The 24,660-nt window shown below is 41.4% G+C and overlaps 2 protein-coding genes across 2 annotated transcripts in view; both read left to right on the forward strand.

Annotated features, from left to right (window-relative positions):
- Window positions 1-24,660, forward strand: part of sema5a (sema domain, seven thrombospondin repeats (type 1 and type 1-like), transmembrane domain (TM) and short cytoplasmic domain, (semaphorin) 5A) — a 139,319-nt gene that overhangs the window by 54,122 nt on the left and 60,537 nt on the right. The window contains exons 6-9 of the mRNA XM_080050292.1: window positions 3,176-3,274; window positions 7,420-7,633; window positions 9,704-9,989; window positions 11,418-11,553. Of these exons, the coding sequence (XP_079906418.1) occupies window positions 3,176-3,274; window positions 7,420-7,633; window positions 9,704-9,989; window positions 11,418-11,553 (735 nt within the window). The remainder of the gene's footprint in view (window positions 1-3,175; window positions 3,275-7,419; window positions 7,634-9,703; window positions 9,990-11,417; window positions 11,554-24,660) is intronic.
- LOC307267853 (uncharacterized protein) lies at window positions 18,989-22,773 on the forward strand. Its single transcript, XM_080050293.1, has 10 exons — window positions 18,989-19,074; window positions 19,162-19,340; window positions 19,433-19,526; window positions 19,632-19,976; window positions 20,099-20,216; window positions 20,295-20,386; window positions 20,489-20,603; window positions 21,830-22,099; window positions 22,251-22,427; window positions 22,518-22,773. The coding sequence occupies exons 1-10, from the start codon at window positions 19,003-19,005 to the stop codon at window positions 22,739-22,741; spliced, it is 1,686 nt and encodes a 561-aa protein (XP_079906419.1). The 5' UTR covers window positions 18,989-19,002; the 3' UTR covers window positions 22,742-22,773.

Genomic DNA, 24,660 nt, shown 5'->3' on the forward strand with positions numbered 1-24,660 from the left:
TTATTGTTTGAAATGACTTTGACCTCAACACTTAACGATTTGAAAGACGGCCCTCAAATCTTTCATTAGCAAGAAAGATGAATTTTCAGTTTTGCTGACCGACCACGGCAAAAGTTTAATTTACTTAGTGTGCCCGCTGTTCGCTAAACAAATGGGGCTGAATGCATCACCTTGTTCAGTGCTCTGATTGGTGTGTGACCGGAGCCTACATCATTCTAGATGTGGGTCGGAATTTCCAGGCTAAGACTAAATGCAACTCCTTTTTAGACCCACTATGACTGATGAATGTCACAAAAAATCCACAACCACTTGGTAATGCAAGAGCCATCTTAGCGGCTCTGAAAGGCTGTGCTTTGAGCTAAATGCTACCGTCATTATGCAAACATGCGCCCAATGTCAATGCTTACACGCTAATGTTTTTTTAATGTAATGTTTACCATGTTCATTATCTTAGTTTAGCATGTAGCAGGCTATTATTTTCGGAATACGGCTGATGTTGATGGGAATGTGATTGCTTTTGCAGGGATTGGCTTAAGAAATCAAGGTATTGAACGATATGAATTCACATTTTGAAAGGGACCCAGACAGACACCAACCGACATTGCCACTCTTTGAACCATGCCGCTAACGTGGCTCCAAGTCTAATGTCTGAGCCCAAACCCCAGATGACATCACACAGGCTTATTTTTTCCCCCTATAAACAGCTACTCACGAGAGAGTAACCTCCCCCCATTCCCTGACACTTTTCTAAATTTGCAAAGCCGATGATTGTTCAAGCTTTCTGGTGGGTTTCGGTTATCTGCAAAAATAACACATTTACCAGTGGAATCTGCGCTGCATAACGGTCGGAGAAAAATGAAATCTCCTTAAGATAGAAATCACAGATCCCCCTGCAGAGAACCCATCACAATCAAATAGCTCGCTTAAATGTCGAGTTATGATGAAATGTATCAAAGCGTGAAAGCAACACAGCGCTCTTTTTTCGGCCTTAACATATATGCTTTCTGGGAATCCCTGCTTTGTATATGGGATTGTCCCTCAGAAATGATCTGAATCAACTTGTCAAGAAGCTAAAAAGCTCTCCCCGACCACAGCTTAACTATTATTTATAGACCTTACACTTTAAGGGAGTTTCTATTGTCTTTGTAGTTTAGTCTTGTGCAGGACCGTATGTTTTTCTATGCGGTTTGCTGGCATATTCTTGTCTACCAAACAGCTGCTTTCCAGCTGAACTTGACTTGTAGGTGAACTGCCCAGCCCTAAACCCTGCTTATGTGAGTGTGTGTGTGTGTGTGTGCATGCGTGTGTGTGTGTGTGTGCGTGTGCGTGTGTGTGCTCGCGTGCGTGTATGTGATCACCACTGTGTATTTATCCCCCTGTGAAAGGTGGTTAGGGGCCCATAATAGGCATGCACGGGCTGGCCTGCACAAGATAGCTGTTGTGAATTACAGACCAAAGCTACCTCCTTGAGTCCTTGAGAGTGACTGCTGTCTGAGAGAGTGGAATTGTTTTAACTCTCCGTTCCCTTTTGGAGGATCCCCTCCTGTGATGTACACTAAGAATAGCATTAAAAAAGGCTTCATTCTACCGCCGTCGACAGGGCTACTCGATGGTTTATTACCTAGCTCAGTGCGCAGCAATATACCATCGCTTAAGCTATTACACAGATAGCGTGCCTGTGCTTTGACTGAATTTACAAGTGATTGTATTTTTTTTTTACCTAATGCACGTGTCTGCTCTTCTCTTGTGTGTTTGATTTATTTCCCCCGGGAGAAGAAAGGAGAGTTAAATTGACTCGACAGTACTTGATTGCTGCCTCTGTTTTGTTTTATAACGCCAGAGCCAAGCATAACAGCTCCTGTATTACTGTACAGCAGACGTGGAACATTTGTCAGGAAGTTTTCATAAACAAGTCAGGACCGTGAGTCTGGGCAAATATTAAACGTATCCATTATTTACAGCAGAAACAAACAGCGGAGAGAGGAATTGAATTATGCAGACCCCCTCACAACTCACAACCACACTCCTGCACCGATGCACACACATGTGGAAAACACACAGTCCACATCAAGCTGTACAAGCAGCACAGATATATAGGCAAACATAACAGGAGTTACTACACACACACACACACACACACACACACACACACACAGACACACGTACGCACACACACACACACCTACTGAGCACCAGGAAACGAGTTGCTTTACGAGTCAACCTCCATCTTGATAGCGGGAAATAAAAGACCTTCTCCTCCTACCTCCCTCCATCTCTGCTACGGTGCCCTCCATTCCTAAATCAGACCCTGGAGAGGGGGAGGAAGTGAAGGGAGGGTAGCCCCTGGGCACCTCCAGTCGCTAAGGCCATAGCAGATTTACAAGGTTTTAAATTTCTACGAGGGGCCCTCACAAACCCAGCCGTGGCCCCTCTCAGGTGGAGGGGGCCCTATGACTTTATTACCTTGTCTTAGAACAAAAACAAATGGCGCTCTCTGACATAATATACCGACTGCTGTTGTTACATTTGCTATGAGTTTTGTGGATGGAAATCCCCAGCAAACCTGCACGAATAAGCCTGATGGTGACCTTGAGAGTTCACAACGTTCAGCAGCCGTCAATCACTCTGTCAATTACTCTGTCAATCATCCAGGATTTTATTTGCCGTGCAGCAAGTGCTGAGTGTTTTTTTTAAGAGAAACTCAAACCAAAAACCTCAGAGGAGAAGCAAGCCAGAACATGAGTGGTGAGCATGTATAGCTTGATACATGTAGAAAGCATTAAAGTCAAATGAAACATCTCTTATCCTTTTTTGACCAGCCAAACAAAGCCAGGGAAATTTCCTAAACTAATCCAGGTTGGTCCTCTCGCACGCCTGTTGCATTTATCTGTTCTCCACCTCATTCAAAAGCCTCTCCAAGAGTGGTCCCTGTTGAATTAAGATGTGACATGGCTAAGCCGTGAGGGCATTAGCCCTGATTCGACTCTGTCAAGCTTGGCCACGTTTTAGAGTAGTCCTCCCAGGGTTGCAGGTGTTTGTCTCATCTATATTGGCATAAAGTGTAATTCTGTCCCTTTGCCTAATGCCCATGCTTGTTAATGGATAGATAATGATGCCGCTTTGAGCTGCTTACAAAATGTTATATGTGTGTTTGTTTTCTGGTGTGTTTCCACAGGAGGAGTGCCAGAACTACATTAGGGTGCTACTGGTTAATGGGAACAGGCTTTTTACCTGTGGAACCAACGCCTTCACCCCTATCTGCACCAACCGAACGGTACGGACAACAATTTATCTTTGTAGCCTCCTTTTTCTGCTTCTTTCAACTTTCTACCATGCTACTTGTATTTGACTTACCACACACAAATGCTTATTATTAATCCTATCCTTGGATCTTTTTTTCCTACACACGAAAAAGAGAATTCATGAGAAATACAACGCAGCCTTTTACATGTTCAATACATCCGTAGGTTTCTCGTCTCCTGAAAATGTCTTTGTCAGTGTTGTGTCTCTTGCTTTGCAGTGGTCTTCCTTGTTGCGGTGCTTTGAGTCTCAGATGGGAGAAGTTTTTGGTTGAAACACACACATTTGTGTCTCAATAAAAAAATCCATAGAAAAACACCTATTACCCCAGGAATCCATCTTGGTAATTCATCATCACAGAATTACAGTTATATTGCAATCTCGCTGATATTATTGCAAATATTTGGATTAAATTATCATTGATTTAGATGGAAGTCAGACGGAGAAGTCGTGGTTCGATGAATAAAATAAACCCATTTAATTAAGTTGTGATTGAGGGGCGTACTTGGTGTCACAGGCTTTACTGTGTGAGCTCCTGTGGCTGTTCTCCCCTCCTCGGCTCCTTTGTTGTGCAGTCAGAGATGTAGACTAATCGTGAGATGAATCTTATTAAGCTCGCTGTTTTAGGAAGATGTTACTTCCAACTTGTTAAATGTCGCAATCAAAATATTGCCTTAAGCTCATTACTCCCAGTAATCATGGTGTTGGCATACAAGTAAACCTTGTCTGATCTGCACAGCTTTGTCCTTCTCTGTGAGTCACGGCTGCAGGTAGCTTATTTGTATTAAATCCTATTGTGTTTTCTATTTTTAAATGTAATTATTGTGTGGTGCAATGCGTCCGCTCCTCCCTCTAATGCTTCTGCTAAATCCGCATTGCTTTTATTCCCATGTGTAAAATAGAGAATTTATTTGACTTTTTGCTCACTTAACAACTTGCTGCCACCCTTACATTTTTATTTCAAAAGCATATTTTATTTATTACCATTTTTGTTTTTGGCGAAGAATGTCCGCTAAGAATGATTTTTTTATCCACTATGGTTGGTGACAAGTGCCCCATTGATGTTAAGTATAAACCAACATTTAAAAATGTCAGAGCACCGTCTTTACTTGAGAGCAAATCAAATATCTGCATCCTGTTAAAATTTCAGAGGAGGAGGAGGCAGGAGTTGACTATTATGATGACATTTGTTTTTTTTGTCTAAAAGCATAGCATCCAAAGGTCACCGGCACATAATGACTGTTTACCGCTGTGAAAATACATATAGTTGAAATGTCATGACATTATTATAGGAGTGTTTCATCAGGCGCTGTCATATTTACCCAATGAACGTCCGTTAATGGGAAACACTGGTAGGGCACGGCGACAGCAAGGGAATCACGCGTCGACAGATTTACTATCAGCTGTGATGGATGGACAGAGCAGCAGCGGAATATTATGATAGTTTCAAAGGTGCTCAGAGGCTATTGATTACAGCAGCTGTTAATTTATCTGACTTTTAGCCATGCAGCCACTGATGATGCTGGTAATGATGATTATGGCGATCCTTTTTTTTTTGGTGGGAGGGACCTTATTTAGAATGATGAGTCATTAACAGGAATAGAGGCCAGGGCAATGCCTTACATTAAAACGTTTGGTTTTAACACGGTGTGATGATTTTATGAGTTTGGAAGTGTGGATTTGGTATTTTGCCGTCTCAAGTACTAAATAATTTAATACAATTTCTTATTGATTCTTTTGGCACATATTGTGAGCAAAGACGCCAAACACAAGTCAATGTTGAATATACTGTTATAAGAAATAGAAATATAAGAAATTAGTATTAATTCAGAAAAAAGACGGTAAGGACCTAAAGAACTTCACATATTCTGAAACTTAAAAATGGTTTATTAGTAAAATTTTTAAACTTCTTGTAATTTATTGGTCAAATTATATTTAAAAAGTCCTACTAGAGTTATCTCTATGACCTAAGAAACATAACCCCTTAGTTTCCAGATGTAGTGCTTAACGTGAACATATCGACGATTGGTTAGCTAGGCTATATACTAAACGTACAGACTCGGCATCTATCATCTCATTTAGTTTACATCTCAAAACTATCGCTATGGTGATGACAGTTGGGCCAATGATAAAGTCAGAGTTCTTATAATAGAGGTGGTTATTATAAAGATGCAAAGGCATTGAGGAAAAAAGCTTGTCAGTGACGATGTTGTAATTTATGACAAGATGAGGACGATACCCAGTGGTTAGAGCATCCCCCTAGAGGCTCAAGCCTCGCAGCGGACCCGAGTTTGAAACCGACCCGGGTCAGTTCTCTGCATGTCTTCCCTCTTTGCCTCTTTTAGACTCTGTCTCTCCAAATCTGTCCAATAAAGAAAAAAATCCCCCCCCCAAAAAATATTTAATAGATGAGGACATTACGTGGAAAAAGCGCATTTATCGGGACAACTCTTTCATTCTGCTTGCTTACAGATAGCCACGGGGATGTGTCATTTGCTAACCATCCACAGTGGAATATCAATGACAATCTTGTCTGCTATAGCAGATCTTCGAATCATGCTTATTCAAAGCCTGTGGCCAGATTTCCTGTCGTAGTCGGTTGTTTAAGATTCCCTCGATGGCCACAATAGTGTCTCAGTAGTGCCATACATAGAACCCGACTGGCTGTGAGCTGTCTCTGTCTACAAAATCTCTAAGGGAGGCATTCAGAATCACTTCAGTGTCCTGGTCGCACAGCTGCTGATGGATGCACTATAGAGGGCGACTTTCACACCCCTTGGTCAAAATGCAAACGGATGCACTGCAGTCCATCTATTCATCACTCCTCCTCCTTGTTTTTTCTCTAAATGACCCAATTGACCTAAAAACAGCTATTCCGGCCCAGGGAATGAGTCCCAGGCCCAGGCGTATAGCTCAGAAAGAGGCCGCTCTGTTTTGTTGTGGTTTGGGTGGAGCAGGAGTTGTTAGAACCCCCTTGATCCAAATAGACCGGCTCCAGGAAAATTGTCTTTAAAGAAGTGGTCCCCGCTTACTCAGTCAGTGAAAATGTGCGAGAAAGAGATTGGGCCACAACTCTTTCCAGACTCGCACCGTCACAGGAGTGTCCTATATGCAACCAGCGAGGAGTCAGAAAATGTGGGATCCCTTATATTGATAGAAGAGCAATTCCAAATAGAACCGTCTGAAGTATCGCTTCCTGGGATTTCAAAACCTGAGATTAGCGCAACATTTTTTTTTTTACTTTGTGTCATGCACTTAGCTCTGAGAACCTGGATGGGAGCACCAACCATGAGCTAATCCTCCTATACTGTGTTTACTTTGGCACCATGAAATGAAATTACAACTTGGGTTTAAAAAATGCATTAGTCCTTTTCATATTCAAGGCTGAGTCTCTGAGCTATGGCTTCTATTTTATTTTTACATTATTTATTTTTTGAATTCCAACTAGGAACCAGTACAGGGTGTCATTGCTAAGCCAGGGTCATGCTATAAAGTGTTCTTCAAAAAAGTGGGGAGTCGGATTTGGCCTTGTATTTAAAGGCAGAATGTGAGGGGAAGACTGCATTTCGCATGGAGCCTCTTTTGAAGTCAGAGAGGCTTCTTAAGGATGTGGTTTTAATAATGTTATAACCAGGCAAACAGCTGGTTGTCCTGTAGAGACATCCCAAACCAATCCCAAGGAAACTCTGCAGCCGAGAGTCACTTTATTTATGAAGCCTGTTTTATATATTGCTTTCTTACCAGGTGGTTTCCTAACATTGGACGTCAGGCAGGCAGCTGCTCTGTTGGGGTGTTTCATACCGCTAATGATTCTAAATGTGTCCTCTGATTATGTTTTTCTGCTCCGGAATGTTTTTCTCGTATATATATTTTTTCGCAGTAGATGTAAACCAAACAAAACATAATGAGATGAAACCTCTTTTTTTTTTTTTTTTTAGCCCACACCATTTGCATATTGGCAGGGAACAAACAAAGCATTACCAGACTGCTCTGGTTTGCATTTTAATGGTGCCCTTTGATACTCTGTCCTATATTTTTTTCATGCAGTGTTGTTTTTTCTCTCCCTCCCTCGCTGCCTCCCTTACCTAATTTTCTTGTTTTTTGTTTTATGCTTCGCAGCTGACAAATTTAACCGAGATCCACGATCAGATCAGCGGGATGGCTCGGTGTCCCTACAACCCACTGCACAACTCTACGGCACTGATCACCAGCAGCGGGGAGCTTTACGCCGCCACAGCCATGGACTTCTCCGGGCGAGACCCCGCCATCTACCGCAGCCTGGGCGGACTGCCACCACTGCGCACTGCCCAGTACAACTCCAAATGGCTCAATGGTAAGGGGAGCGGAGGCTGCCAAAGTTTAGGGTGCAGACAGAGATGTTACAGTTAAACAGAAAGGGAACACAATGAAGGAGAAATATATTGTCCTATTTCTTTCCCCAGTCATAGCAATGGAACATTACTACTGCAGCTGATGGGGATTCAGTGTTTTGCTCAAAGAAGCTTAAAGCCCCTGTAAACCCAAATCCATAGTGATAGTAAGCATTTGAAAAGAGTTAGCTATATTTATCAATCTAAAATAAATACATTGTCATTTTAGTTTTAGCTTTACAGAAATCATCTAAACAGTTTAGATGAGGCGGGCTGTGCTCTGGTTCTTCCACATGTTTTATATAAACAATGACTGTTGTCATGGAGACCGTTTGATATGGCCACGCCCACTCAGTCCTGTCACATGGTCCAGACGGTTAAAAAGCTGTTTTTTGTAATATTTATGAACATTTATTTCAATCATATTTTTTGTAAAAGCTTATTGAGACCAACTTTGATATCAAATATTGATTTTTAGAGAAGGTTTCTCAAAGGCCTTAAGCAAGGCAGATGCTTATCAAACATGGCAGTTATAATCTGTCCCTCTTGGTTGAAGGAATGTTTTCCCACTCATATCACCACTGTGCTGCCCAAAAGTAGTGCAGCAAAGTGCTCAATGAAAGATAATTGTTCTTCTGCGTTCTATCAGCTAATAAAACAAATCTTTCAAGTTACTAAGCAACTAGAATATCTTTATATGTATCTTGCCCTTTCTTTGAGGAAAATAAATTGTGAATTTAATCAGAAATCAATGACTTGAAAAAGCTCAGACCTCACTTCAAGCGCAAACCTCCTCCGTGCAGATTGGAGAACTTCTATCTCCAGCCTACAAAGGAGCAGGTCAATCAATGTCTTGTCTGCAAAGTGGCTTTTATCTGATTCACATTCAAGGCGAATTGAAAAAGAAATTAAAAGCCACCGCATACATACTGTAGCTCTGCAGACACCTTCTGGGAATAAGGTTAAATAACTAATTCTATGTCAAAATTGATTTATTTTCCCCCCCTCCCTCTGTCTCTCCCCCCTGCACTGCCCTCCGAAGGTGTGGAGGAGAAGGGAGGGGTTGAAGTAGTGAGGAGGAGGAGGGGGGGGGGGGAGGGGACACTTTCATTTAAAGGTGAATTAAATCACTGTCAGCGAGAACAAAGTGTGCGGTTTACATCCAATAATGTCATACATAAAGATGTGCGGCTTGGGGTTGTGACAGTGTCGCGCAGGTCGCATGTCGTAGATGGGGGTGAGAGCTAGTATGCTACGCCTGTTTCGGTCGTTCTTCATCCTAACCTTTAGGTGTGTGCAGGGAGAGAAGAATGAGTTTTCTTATTACAACACAACACCATTAATAATGGGGCCCCGTGGTTATTAATTCCGATCACCTGCTGTTGTGTGGGCCTCTCGAGTCAATCAGTCATAACACATAACCACTCTGCACTTCCCACAGCCTTTAAACATTGTTCTTTGGCACATTTTCCTCTTCCTCTCTCTGCATTTAATCTTTCTCTCCCATCTCTCTTCAATTTTTCTTCCCATGCTATCGGCTTCAAGGCAAGGCGACTTTATTTGTATAGCACATTTCGTACACAACTCAAAGTCCTTGGCAATAAAACATCAATCAAACAACAAAGTATACAGTTGAATACAAAAAAAAAGCTTAATTACAGGGTGGGAATAGGCAATGTAAAATAGAAAAGTTTTTAGCTTGGAGTTAAAAGTGTTCAGAGTCTGGACTTGTCTAATATCATCTGGAAGGCTATTCCAGGTCTTAGTTGCATATAATAACAGAATGCTGCTTCACCATGTTTTGTTCTAACTCTTAACAAGCAGTAGGCCTGCCCCAGATGACCTTAACTCTTAACAAGCAGTAGGCCTGCCCCAGATGACCTTAGCGTCCTAAAAAGGGAACCTTGTATAGCACAAGGATGTTAGAAATGTATTTAGACCCGGAGCTATGGAGTGATTTATAAACAAGCAATGACATTTAGAAATTAACACTAACTATATAATCTTTTTTCTTGTTACCTCTCCTTGGACAGAACCAAACTTCGTGTCCTCCTACGACATCGGCAACTTCACCTACTTCTTCTTCAGGGAAAACGCTGTGGAGCACGACTGTGGGCGGACGGTGTTTTCCCGCGCGGGCCGTGTCTGTAAGAATGACATCGGCGGACGATTTCTATTGGAGGACACATGGACCACCTTCATGAAGGCCCGACTCAACTGCTCCAGACCCGGAGAAATCCCCTTCAACTACAACGAGCTGCAGGGGACGTTCTACCTGCCCGAGCTGGAGCTGCTCTATGGCATTTTCACTACCAACGTGTGAGTGCCATGTTATATTGTTTTTATTCAGCCAACGCGTTGCTATTTTGCATTTTGATTCGATTTTTTTTTCTTTTTCGTTTGCACATTTTCCACAGATTGATCTATTTCTTTATTATTCCGAATGGTCATTTGCAATCAACCAGATTGTTTTCGTGCACCAGATCAAGTCGATTATAAAGTTGTTTGATTCAAAATTGCAATAAACAAAATGTTATTTTCCACAGTTCGCTCCGTTCGCATATGTGCTAGTGTGTATGATTTGCAGCGTGAACCATGAACCAAAGTCAGATCCAGCTCATAGCTTGTTGATAATCAGATGACAAATAACAAGACACATCATAAACTGTGTCTCGGTTTCTTTGTTTGTTTTTCTTGTGCCCACGGAATACCTTCATGTCTAATTCATTGCTGTTTGGTGTGACATTGTCATTTTTGTAAACAGAAGCTATTCGACTGCCACAGCATAGACTTGGCGGCGTGTGACCTTTTTGTACCACACACCCTGACTATATGAAATGGAGTGGTATTTGACATTGATGTTTACTTGGCCAAGTGCGTTTTGCTTTGAATTTCTCCTCCCATAAACACTCAAACCATCTACAAACAGAATAGCTTGTTCCAGTACCATTTCACGCTTAAAGCCCATTAAAGAAGCTTATCTTCACATATAAAAAGTCTACTCTGTATTATAGAGGATGTAAGAGATGGAATGAAGCCGTGGATGAAAGCTCATTTTCTTTTCTGTTTCCACTTTTGTTTCCTTTTTCAATTAAAAAGAAAACACTTTTGTTATTTTCTCATACTAACACACACGTGCACATTTGTACAGACTTTTATTAAGAGCTGGGTAACCTATGCTTTACGGTCAATGGCTTGACATTGCTGAAAAAGACGTCTTTGAAAGGGTATTGGATACATTTCCCCCTGCAGGCGCAGACTTTAATGAACAGCCGCACTGGATTATAATTCACGCCGCCCCAGTTTTACAGTTTGAGTCGAGTGTTAACACTCTCATTCTTTACCTCCTCGTCAGAGGGAGGAGGCGGGTACTTGTTGGAACTGACAGCTTAAAAAGTCAAAGCTGTATTTCAGGCCCCAGATCTGTACAGTTAATCAGACCAACCCAACAGCTTAATTGTGTCCTATTTGCTGGATTTATAATCCAATAATGACAATCACTTACGCCGGTGTCTGCCTGTCCAATGTTTGATTTGTATTGTTGGTTGACAGAGCTACAAACAATACGGAGGTCTGCCTTTAAAATACCAAAAGAATCCGAACTACATTTTCTGCCACTGCTTAGGGTGTCTTTTTCTAATATTTTGTTTTCCGCCTCTTCCCTCTGTTTCTCCCTCTCTCCATCCTATTATTCCCGCTTTGCCGGATCTCTCTTCCCTTCTTTCCTTTTCTGTTCCTGACATTCAGAAACAGCATTGCTGCGTCTGCGGTGTGCGTCTTCAATCTCAGTGCCGTATCACAGGTTTTCAACGGGCCCTTCAAGTACCAGGAGAACTCACGGTCGGCGTGGCTGCCCTACCCAAACCCCAACCCGGACTTTCAGGTAAAAAAGACTCATATTTAAAAAAAAAAATTATCAAACTGCTTTGAGTTTTTAATTTTAGCGTGCTATCATTTGCTCATTAGTATTTAAAACAAAGCACAACAGTGATGGAAATATCCAATCAAGGTCCAACTTGACAACGTGGAATTTTGACATGATGATGATAAAGGAAAGTCAGCATGTCACTAAAGTCAGTTGGATTCATTCTCTTGACTGAAATGTCGGACGGAACAACATTAGCATCTTTATAGTAATGCCGCTTCCTCGTGCATGTGGGTAAAACAGTTAATGATCATTTGTTCATGCTTGAAGTGGTTTAAGCCCAACACAAGTGTCCAATCAGCCAAACAATACGTGCGGAAGGAAATGTATGCATGTGGTGGGCATGTGTGTGTTTGTGTGTGTGTGTGTGTGTCCTGATAAATAAATGTGTGCTCACCCTGATGAGCAGGCCCTTCACTCTCATTAATTTCCGCCATCTCTTTCAATCATCCCCCTCTGTACTCACGAACACACACTTTACGACCGCTCGTTATGAAATCCAGTAATTTTTACAATGGCACAATCGTCCCTTTGAAGATCGTTCGTAGCTCTCGCTCCGTGAACTGTAGTCCCTATCTAATAAACTGTCCTTGTTTTGCACAAGTGGCACTTTATTTTTTATAATCCTAAAACGCTGAGGGGCAAAAGCAAACAGTCCTGGGGGACACCTTATCCCGATTTTAGGCGCCGCTCTATACTGATGACACAGAAGGAATGTTTTCATAGCAGAAGTGTGTCTCAGTGGTGGGGTGGGTTTAGCAGATAGCGAGGGAGCTAATCCATTCAGCTCTCCATGAGGGATTGAATTCCCTCTGAGGTTTGGCTGCCAATGGGCGACACACGCCTCACATCCACACATGTTTCCCGTCACGGACCCTCGATCATGTTTCTGTCAAGCAAGCAGATGCACAAGCGTCGACCCGCACCGCTATGCTGATATCAGGACGTTGCACACACACAAATATTTAGAATGATACGCTCATGCATAAAAAAAGGGCTGGCTGTGAATGTTTGCCCAAAAAAAACACATTCATTTATGCAGGATTCTACAACATAGAGAGTGTCACTCGAATGCACATTCATCTACGTACATGTCTAAATATTTGCTTTCACCTTCAAGAAAACCAATTTCCTTTTATCTGGTCAGTGCTGTCCACAGATTCCTCGTCATCCCGTTCAGCATACTGCAGATACATTACAGAGAGTTTTATTTATATATACACCATAGGCTATAATATATAAGGCTGGGTTTCTCAAGGATAAACCAGGAACCGCTCTCCCTCTCCATCCGCATCCCTCCAGCCAAGATCCGGGAAAAATAGCTAGCATGCTCCTCACCACTGGACCGGCGCACACTTTATCTAGGTTTCAGTGACATCTTCATCAAGCATTTGTCAATGTTGGAGGATTAGATTTACGAGCTCAGGATTTATGGTCTTTTTTTCCCACCTCCATTCCCTAGCCCTTTTGTGCACACGCACGCACACACACACACACACACACACACACACACACACACACACACACACACACACACACACACACACACCTGCATGAACACATGAACATGCACAAACTGACATACGTACACCCACGGGAGTCCAGCACCTATAAAAACCAATGGCCATAGCCAAGTATCTATACCGTACACAAATACACCCACAAATATCAGAGGGTTGTAAATTGGTTCCAAATAGAGATAATTATGATTGTGAACTCATCACTCAGCTCTCACACACACACACACACACACACACACACACACACACACACACACACACACACACACACACACACACACACACACACCATTGATTGAGAGTTTAATTCCCCATGTCTGTCTGCAGAGAAAATCCCCCTATTTATTTGAACCACACGGATTGATCCCGGCGGGTTTATGCAGGCCATGACTCATGTTTGTTGGGCCTATAAGACGCTAATGCCATCTCTGTGTTGTATAGGTTTTCTGTCACATTGGTTATTGCTTACTGTAAAATCACAGTCATTGTTAAGCTCCATATGGAGGGGGAAAAATATGTGAGGTTAGAGTGTGAGCCAAATTGCTGATTGAAAGTTTTGTTTTTCTTTCATATTTCAAGTGCAACAACAAAGCGGTGTCAGTTTTCTCTGCTTTCCCCTTCAACATTATTTACGATCAATCGGAGCCAGAACTGACAAACTGTTTTAATCAGATCCTGCGGAGATGCCGGAATTTTGAATAAACATGGAACCAGTATTACACAAAGGCCCCATTTGGCTATGAAAAAAACACGCTGTAATACAACTATATATTCCTCTGTGGCACTTAACATCCTGGCAGAGCATTGGCAGTGTGGGCTGGTGATGAGTGGGACAGCTGAGTGTTGGATGGGCCCCCAGCCAAATGATAGTTCTGTCCCCTCACCTTGACTGTACCGAGAGATTCCTAACATCAATCTCTTCCCTGCATTCACAGATGTCATGATGGAAGCTCATTGGTCGGCGGGCTAACTTTGTCTCGCTGCGGCAGAAATACAATCATGCACACACTGAGACACTTTGGGATTCGCACACATGTATGCATGCACGCAATGCAAGGACAAACCCACCAAAAGGAAACCTTAGACATATGTTATAATAAATCCCCAATACACACAGACGCACACACAGGTTACACATTTTTGCCATAAGCCAGGGGAAACATTTCGAGGCACACACACACACACGCTCATACGCACTCCTGTGTCGCATCTCCTTGTCCTTCAGGGCTTTAATTTCCCCATCTCCTGATGTGGCGAGGTTACTGAACCGTTGCCCATCCAAGGAAAGCCCACCATGATTCTCATCTGTCAGCCCAGGGAAAGGCCAGGGATTGATCTGTATAAAGTGTCCAAGCTGATGCTCTTGTAGCTAGTCAGCAGGAAGGAACTAATCGCCATCCAGATTCCAGTCTCAACTTAGTACGATTAGGCTTCTTACAGTTAGCCTGGAGCAAACTTGTGCGGTTCTCTCTGCGATCCAATGCTGAAAAAAAATTCAAACAAAACAGTACCAGTCATTTGGGTTAGTGTAATTGTCGAGAACGGCTTGCTTTTGTTTCCCCTGCTCTGTGCATCGGAGTAGGTCTATTCTTTGTGGATGCTGCCCTCAATCCACAATTCTGAACCCAGCCTGGGACCTCTTTTACCAACACATTCTCACCCCGAACGCGTCGATAAGCTCCGCTTGGTCAGGGGCTTTTGGCGTCAGCTGCTATCGCAAAAGGGTACCCGTGTGCGTCTTCATTCCACGCAGGGGGGTTCTCAACTCATTTCAATGTAACCCCTCCGCGGCATATATGAAGCCAAGGGAACGCGCATATTAACCTGATGGCATCTTATAGAGACGCTATGAGCATTCATCCCATTGGCTAACGGACGAACCGATGGCTGCACATAGAGACTACTTAAAGCATTCACCCCATTGGCTAAAGGAGCACCTGAAATCATGAAGCATTCTCTTCACTGTCAGTGTTTACATTAACGGTGATTTTACAGTGACATCTGTGACATTAGCCTACTAAACACAACTGGACTGCCCGTTACCAGAGCGACCATTCAGCTTTATTATAATAATAATAATAATAGGCTGCACTCAAAGTGCTATACTATATAGCTTCAGGGCTTGTGTCCAAGTAGTGTTTATTTAATTTTTTTTTATCGGTTGGAACCATGGACCTATAAAGAAACTGGAAGAAGAAACTGTTGGAACTAACAGTCTGTGCTCTCGGAAGCGGCCGGGGCATGCCTGTGTGCAATGGGAGAGAGAAACGCTTTGTGTGGAGAGAAAAAAAAGAGGCAAGGGAAATCGCCAAAGCCAATAATGCATAGCCTCGACTCATTAAAGGTTGAAAATCACTGAATTGCACAACATGTAGGCTAGCCTATGGCTTAAGGCTATGGACATCATTATGGAAACAATATTTTTTGTTTTATTTCAGTGTTGGGTAGCTCAGCTGATGTCGTTGCTATAGAGACCACGTCCGTCCGCTTTGTTTGACAACTGACAGAGCTGCCAAGTCTCACCCTTTTGGACGTGAGACACACTCATATCAACCAGCTCACACGCTAGCCTACAACTCAAATTTCTCACGCGGAGAAGTTAATCGCCAAAATAACGATTGTTTTGCGGGACTTTTATTTTGACAGTCTTATATTGAAAAGCTGACGGACATGAGTTCCGTGACATACTCTTTCTGCACGCGCGTTAACTTGATGCATTAGGTGTGCACCATGGTGTGCACCTGCACCCATGGACATATAAAGAAAGTGTGCACTGTGCAGTTGAAGCATGGACCTATACTGACGCAGTGTTCACGCCAGGAAGTGACGTGCTGACGTCCTCCCATATATAATCGCCCCCACGATTGGCGCCTTTTGCAGTGTTCCCTCTGAGAATCAGGTACGTGTATTGTTTAATAGAGAACATATTAAAATCTAAGCCACAATTATGAATGAATATAAACGGCCTAAATGTTGTCTACACCTTTTAGAATTGCGGTTTCATCTGACTTAATTTAGACATTCTAAACATTTAACAAATGTCGGCTAGTAGATAATCAAAACAGCTGTGTCTTAGCTTCTTAGGACAACTTTATTTTGGTGTAATTGTTTGAAGGAATGTCCATTACAGTCGCAGAGACTTCGTGAATGTTGTCGATCATACCTACATATCAATAAGTACAATAATGTTACCTTTATTTTTCAATTATTGGAATACAATTAAATAAATACATAATCTTCAGATGTAATGTATTTTCATGTACCTACGTCACATGAGCAAAAAAAAAATATTGGTTTGTGGAAAAAAAAATTGATTTTATAGATGGCACATTTAAAAACACTGGTGTCAAATGCACTGGTTGTATAGTTTTGAGTTTATCAATTTATGTTCTGCTCTCTCAACAGGTCCTGCAGATTGTCATCCAAACCAACCCATAGTTTTTCTAAAACCACAACCCAAAGGCACTTTTAAGAGCCACATCTGTCTTGTCTACCTGTCCTTGCAGTGTTGTACTTGTAAGCATTTCTCTCTCTCGCTCTCTCTCTCTCTCGCTCTTTTACTGTGCTTACCCTTGTGTTTGTAATATCTGTCCAACTATCTGTTGCCTGTCTGTCTGTCTGTCTGTCTGTCTGTGCCCTTCACCATGAGTGATTCAGAACTCCAGAATCTGTTTGCGAGTGTGGATAACATGGTTGATCAGCAAGAGGTCAATGATGTCTTCCAAGGGGTTGATGACCTGATAAGTAAGCTGCAGAATGAGCAAGCAGCAGCACCGCTGGCAACTCTGCCAACCGTGAGGTGGAAGAAGAGAACCAGTGACGGACACTTAATTCATGCAAGACCACGATCAACTAGGAATCAGTCCAATCAGGGTCAGTATTGTTTTTGCATTCATGATGTTTTAAAGATCCCAGATATTAGGCCCGCTCAAATCAAGGAAAACCTAAAGCTTGATATGTATGGTATCAGCGGAGGCAAACCAGAACCAATATTTAGATAACTCATTTGCAAACCGAATACATTTATCTTTCTACCCCTTTCCAGCCGTAATATTATATCAAATATCAAAAAAGTGTACTTGTCGCTTCTACAGTCAAATCTAGATAAATGCTTAACAGTGACGGTGTGCGACGATACTCTGTTGAGCAGGCTCAAATTTGCCTGTAGTGTAGTGATTAATTAAATAAAAATAGAAATGGTATAAATTATTGTCGGTTTTTTATTCTGTTACAGCTGGTTCCAGTCAGAAGCATCATCCAAACAGAAATGCTCCTGACCCAATCTCTGAGGTGGTCTTTGCTCCTGATAACGTTGGTATGCAATTTTGTTTCTCCCAATAATTGGTGAACATTAATTAATGTTCAGAAATTCTTACTTGTATCAGTATGATGTATGTGATACAGAGTTAAGATGTAAAATCCATGTTTGTATTTTTATACAAATGTGCAGGTTTTATGAACATGGTAATGGTAATTTCACCTTTTACAGCCTTTCCATACCGTGACAGTTTAAATATAAACTGTTTTAACTCTTTTGTACTATTTTAACAGATGGGTTTCTACGAGATCTCCAGCAATCCCTGAGCGATGCAACAGGAGATGAGGTGGAATCACCAACCCCACTAGCTTCTCTTTCTGCTTCCCTAAACTGGAGCACAAGAAAAACTGTTTCTTCAGAGAGCTGGAAGGCAGCGAGACCTCGTCTGGTTAATACCGCACTGGCACAACAAAATGTGGGAAACCGAAACTGCCAACAGTGTTGGCGCAATTTAGCTGTTGTTCGTTGTCACGATTGTCGACCACGCCCCTTATTCTGTGCGGAGTGCGACGTCATCATGCACACCAGACACCCCCTTCACAACCGAGATGCCAGTATTCAAGGTTTTTTCCAGCCTTTGCCCCCAACAACTGCTGTACAGAATAGGGCCCTTTGCCAGTGTGGTAAGTTCTGTACAATGTATTTTAAGTACAAAATAACAGTATTAATATAGGCTTGAAATAGACAACTTTCTCTTGTTAGTTTTCCCTCACATTTCTAGTTAAAGAACACGTTTTTGTTATTTCCAACAGGTGCGTGCGTGCGTGCGTGTGTGTGTGTGTGTGTGAATTCCGCCTTTGTATTTTCAATAAATATAACTATGTATCTAGTTCATATTTAGCCATATTTTCCAATTTAAGGTATCACACATCATTAGAGAGTATATGCGCTCTCTGTCATTTTGATGTGGACAGACGGCAGAGTAACTTCAAACAGATATTTCCATAGACTTGATAGTCTCCTACAAAACGATATTTAATTATTTTAGAATTTCAATTGAACACAATTTTAAAATATATTACCCATTTAAATTATACTAAGTATACTTTTTTAGAAGCTTACTTAGTATACTTTTTATCACTTGGGTACAATGTTGTATTTCCCTGTCGATACAAATGATTCCTAATTCTTTTTTTTTCCTTTGATTTATTTTAGTGCGGTATGTACCTGTGGAGATCCCTCTCCAAATCTGTGGTTGTCCGAAAGAGGCACTCAGGCTCAAACCAGGAAAAGCTTTGGCTGTGATCACAATGAATGGTGAGAACGTGTAGAACTTTTATCCTGTTTGAAAAAGTTTATTTTTAATAATAGCAATCCCTTCTCAACAACTGCCACATGTTTGTGATAGCTTTGTATGTCATAAATATAAGTGTGGAATTCCTTTTCATATTAGTTTTTGTTTTTTAAGGGCGACATGAGCTCAGCATGCCTGAGTTATCATGTGAAATGTGCAAAGCCACATGGACTGCTGGTGTTGATGACATTCTTAGAAGTGACTACTGGCCAGCTACCCTGAACTTTGCCACCATTTACGAAACAGATGTGTTTGCTTCGTTTGAAGAAATTAAAATGGCAGCTCCTGGATTGTCCTGTCAGGCATTTTTAAAAATGTTAGATCAGAGAACTATCCGCTTTGGCCGTGTGAGTATTGAAGTTATCCGTCTTTTTTAATGTATTGTATGCTGCTTAAAAATCTCATAAGCTCTTGATGTTGTTTTTTTGAGACAGACCGGGAAGATCTCAGCTGACACCTTCTCAAAAAGCTTTTTTGAGTGGGAGGCTGTAAAATACGAAATGGACAGCATATGTAAGGAGGAGCCATTCACCTGTCCTGCGTGCAGCCCGGATATGCTTGCGGTTTCCGTGGATGGAAACCGCAAGCATTACCGCTTTAAGAATGCAGCTAGGTACTATACATTGTTTATAAAATGTCAGTGTTTGAACTAATGACAAAAGTTAAGTCTCCTAATATGCACCAATTAACCTGTTTTTTATTTAGGTCTGAGGAACAGGCCATTTTTGATGGCATCTTCATCGAGAAGGATGACGACGTCACAACATTTGTGAACTACATTCACACCACAACCAAACATGTAATATTGCAGACTATGATTATATAAACATGAATACAATCTCCTATTTAAGAGTTTTTTGTTTTTAGGTAACTCTTTGGACCATTTTCAATTTTTATATTGTAGGTGTCCGGAAGAGGTGTTTGTGGGGGAGAATGGTCGGCGGCTCGAGAGACCTCACAAAAATCTGCCAGCAAGTTGGATGAAGAGGGACTGGAGCTTGCCGTGTGTCGCCATGGGGTGCTCCTATCTGCCCTCAATATGTACAGGGGAGAAATTTTTGCATATCCCCTGTACATACAACAGAAGCTGGCCACCCTCAAGCCAACCTTTTTTTGCATGGATGTCACCTGCAAATACTGGCCCTACCTAAATAAAGTTGCAAGAAGCTGCCCAGAGCTGCAGCATCTGCTTGGCATGAGGCCTTTTCTTTCAGTTTTCCATGCCAAAGCCCACGATTTCAAATGTGAGGTAAGTAATCATTACCATGTGAAAGAATCACTTTGTGAAAGAATCACTTTGTGAATAATCACACTTCCACGTTAACATTGACAAGTCATAACATGCTTTGTTTTTTAATGTATTTTTAACAGGTCAAATGGAGTGGTGCCTATCAGGAGGGGGCTGGATTGACACTAGGGGAGGAGGTAGAGCAGGTCAATGCCTTCCTCTCTCGGATAGCAGTGACCACCAAGCACATGTCGAAAGCAGGTGAATGGCTATAAAGTATCAACATAGGTACAATAAATAAGCCAAATTTAACACAGATAACATCATTTTATGCTGCAGGACGCACAGACATGCTCACCCTCTTGGCCATGCGCTGGAATCAGCAAAAGACCGACAACTTGGCCACCTCACTGTCTCGCAGATATCTGAAAGTATTAACATCTTTTTTTTATTATTATTATTAGCAGAAATTGAGGCTGTACACTGAATTTACTTAATTATTTTATTTACTCTAATTTGTTTGTCATTTGTAGACCGCAAAAGCTCTGGATGCCCAAAGGCGAAACATGGAGTCCATGAAGTCTGAGTTGGACGTCACGGAGAGCCAGATGGATGACTGGGTCAGTGATGTGACGGATTGGGCAGATGGTGAGGAAATTATAACTGGAGTTTTGTAAGCACAGAGTTTCAGACAGACATGTATGTATTGTATTAATGTAATGTAACTTTATTTGAACAGGGACAATGTACAAAAGAAACATTAACCTTGTTTAGAGCAAGGAGAGATGCATTGTACCAGGTTTTAGCAAACTGCTATTTTCCACCTGTAGTCCCTGGGCAGGTAAGAACAATAAAAAGTACTAAACAAGACACAATAATATCTAGACATGGGATTAAACATTAAAAGGATAACAAGATACAATGATATATAAATACATATGATAAAAAAAGTTTATGAAAAGCACTACATTACATATTTAATAAAAAATATACCCCTATCCTACTAGCACTACAACATTCTTTAAGTGTGTGCAGGTCTGTTGCGTGAGCAACCAAACCTTTGTCACACGGGAGAAAGCTTGGAAATAATTTTTTATAAGATCTGTTGGGAGACTGTTCCATTGTTTTATCCCTATAAAAGAGAAGGACGGCTTTCCAAATGTAGTTCTGCGTTGTGGGATTCTGCATTCTCCCCTAGTTGTTGACCTGGTTGCTCGTGCTGAGAATTCTGAGCCCAGTGTCACAATGTTCCTTAAGGGAGGAGGTGCAGCATTGTGTATGATTTAAAAAATTAAGGAGATTGTGTTTATCCAGGATTTTGCAGTGGTGATATTGACAAGTTTTTTTTATCATGCATTTTAAGAGCATTTTTATATAATGATTCAAGTGGTCTCAAGGTTGTTTTACCTGCTTGAGACCAACTTGTCATACAGTAGGAACAATGGGAAAGAATCATGGCATTCAGATAGGTGTTTGATGCCTCAACTGTAAGAGAGTTTCTTATGAATCGATAGTTTGCCAGATTAAATTTGATTGTGTCACTCACCCTTTTTTATATGCTTTTTGAAATTTAGTTTTGGATGAAGTGACACCTAAGTACTTAAATTCTTCCACATTTTTAATTGTTTGTCCATTAACATAAATGTCAGGACAATCTTTACATTTGCACCTATTTGAAAAGTACATTGTAACAGTCTTCCCAACATTAAGTGTAAGGAGTCAATAAGCCATAATGATTCAAACATTCACTGTTTGAGTTTCAGACTTAGCGATATAACCTTCTGGTAACATTCTACCTAGTCTTTATGAAGCATTCATTCAAATTAAACCGCTATTAGAAGTCACTTTAAATGTAACGCAGATTTTCTCTACAGCAACAACCATCAACACTACAGATGTTGCCGCCTTGGCCAGCAGGGTTGAGGTGCTGGTTGCCAGTATAAAGAGACGGTCGCAGCGTCTCTACAGAGACTGCGACAGTAACAAAGGGCGTGCCAGGATCCGCCGCAAGATCCGGGGAGAGAAAGAGTTGCTGAGTTCGGTGGTGGAGAACTACAACAAAACGGTTCCGAGCACAGAAACTCTCTGCTTTGAAACAATTCTGTCTGGAGAGACAGCTTGGCCATGGCAGCTACCACACAGTGGTAGGTTCACCAGTTGCATAATTCAATGTTGAATACTTCCAGCAAATTTGGCACACCTCTAATGCCTCCAATCGATCTCCATATCACTTCTTGGATGAATGCTCAGCTTTCATGAATATGAGTTAATGTTTTTTTTATAAATGCTTTTCAGACTCTGTTGACCTTCGGACCAAGAGGAGAGCGTTTGACCTGGTCATGGCAGGGAGAAGAATTCAGGAGGAGAGAACTATCCTTCAGAGGGAGATGAATCAGCACTGGAGGTCTCTTGGGAATCGTGCTGACTCCCTAAAAGAGCTGTCCTGCCTTGTTTCAAGAGCTACAACGGAACGTATGTTTTTAACTTTTATATCACATTTATGTAAACATCAAAGACAGGTGATGATTTTACTAATACTGGCTTTCTCTTATAACATTCAAGATTCACCTTGGGGCCTTGCTGAGGACGGGTTGACTGGTCTACATTGCATGATAAAGAGGAAACTGCACTTCATAACAGAAATGATGGCAAACGCGAGACACTGCTACCTCCAGGTGTTGACTGGAGCAGAGGGGGCCCATATAATCAACTTCCTGGACAATGACGAGGACTACTCCGACAGTGACTCTGACTCTGACATTTTGGATGATTGGACAGTTGTCTAGGTGTTCTTATCCAACTTCGTTTGTCCGTTAATGTGCCGATTTGTGTGCGAAGTAGATCGGATAAAGGTGTTTACATGCATTTTTAAAGTCCTGTTGAAGTCTTATACGTTTATTTACCCAATTATGAGTCTGCATGTTAACGCACTGAGAGTCTATTCCCCCTGTTCCAGCCTGTCAATGGCTCAGTTACTGGCTCTTCACCTGGCTTGGGGACCCCACCCACTCTCTGCCGGCTGCCTCTAATTAAGCTATACCTCCAATTAATACAACATAAATCTAACATTTAAATAACTAAGAATAAAACATAAACATCCCTTGAATCAAATAGGAATTCATCAAATAAAATGGATTTTTAAACGAACATAAAATATGGCTTTAACATGTTTGTTATGACTCACTATGTTCACCCTGGAAAACTCTTAGGTAAGATGAGGTTTTTGCATTAATGGAATTTGCTATATTTACTGAAAGACTGCCTTTCTTCAGTCATTATTTCAGTCCCATTGAGTGTTGTAATCACTCATGCTTGCAAGCATTAAATATGTGTTTATTTGTATTTAAACAGTGTCATCTGGTATTGAATTGCCAAATTCTCATCTAAACTAGACCCTGATATTTCAGTTCCATTGCCTATATTGTTGCTGTTGTGGGCATTGCTGCTAACGGCACTCTGCACTTTATTTTGCTGCTATTGATTGTTTGCTGTTGACCACACAGCACTTTATCTTGGCACTTTATGATGTTACGTTTCTAGGATTTTATGTTTGATTTATTTTATGATTTTATTTGATTTTATGATTTTATGATTCTATTTTATTTTATGACGGTAAGACCTGAGTCTATCTGTCAGAGCTAGGAGGATAACAGTAGTTGAAAGTTGCCCTGGACTGCCTTCTCAGAGCGGGAACTCTCTTTACTAAGAGCCCGAACTCTCTGGTCATATCTCGGGCAAGTTTTGCCATACAGCAAGACTCTATCCCCAGTGTGACCCGTCTTAATCTGTGGAGGGAAAGGAACTGACTGTGTTGTGTTGGTTTCTCCCTGATTCTTGCACTTTGCACTATAGTGCCCAGGCCTGCGTACATGTTGCGATGTTTGCGTCCGTCACTGTTTTGTACTGTTATGTGTTGTTGCCTCTCCTCGCTGTAAACCAATTTGCCCTCTTGGGACACTAATAAAAATCTTGAATCTTAAATCTTAAAATCAAAGATAATTATTTAGTTTGTATCACGTTAAGATCCAAGAAATGATCTGAGTCTTGGCCCTGAGGAAGCGTTAGGAGGGCAGTGTCATTGGAAAATGTTACAATATAGCTGCCTTCCTGTGATGTTCTACAGCTGTCTGTATTCTGAAGAGTAAGAGTGAGTCTGGTGTCTGACATTTTAAGAGCTTCTATTTTGATGTTGCCCTACCAAAAATAAATGTCATTTGATTTCATACCCTATGTAACTGCCTTTTAAAACCTCGTGAAATAACTTTAATAAATGTGTTTTTTGCCTGAAATAAATTTCTTCTGATACTTTAACTTTTTTTTCCAAGTGCACTAGAAAGCTTATTCAAAATCTGATTATTTTAGTTTAATTTCTTATAGAATTGTCTCTCCTGTGGCATCTCTTGTCATCATCCCTCTTTCTGTGAATTTCATAATAATAGACTATAGCACTTTAAAACAGTTATAAAGTAGGCCACTGAACAGATTTAAACTATCTATATAAACATGTAGGCTAATGTAGAGACAATAATGAGCTCTATTAAACAAAAGAATAAAAGGCCCAGCCCGGAGGTGGTAAATCAGCGGGGCTGTCTGTAGGAAGTGGGGCTGGGAAAGAGTCACTGTTGGCTGCCCTGGATGAGGAAAAGAGCCGGGGGCCGGGCCCGGAGGTGGTCAATCAACGGGGAGTTGTGGATTTAGTGCAGCC

The sequence above is a fragment of the Ammodytes marinus genome (genome assembly GCF_949987685.1).
Source record: "Ammodytes marinus genome assembly, chromosome: 21".
NCBI lineage: Eukaryota > Metazoa > Chordata > Actinopteri > Uranoscopiformes > Ammodytidae > Ammodytes > Ammodytes marinus.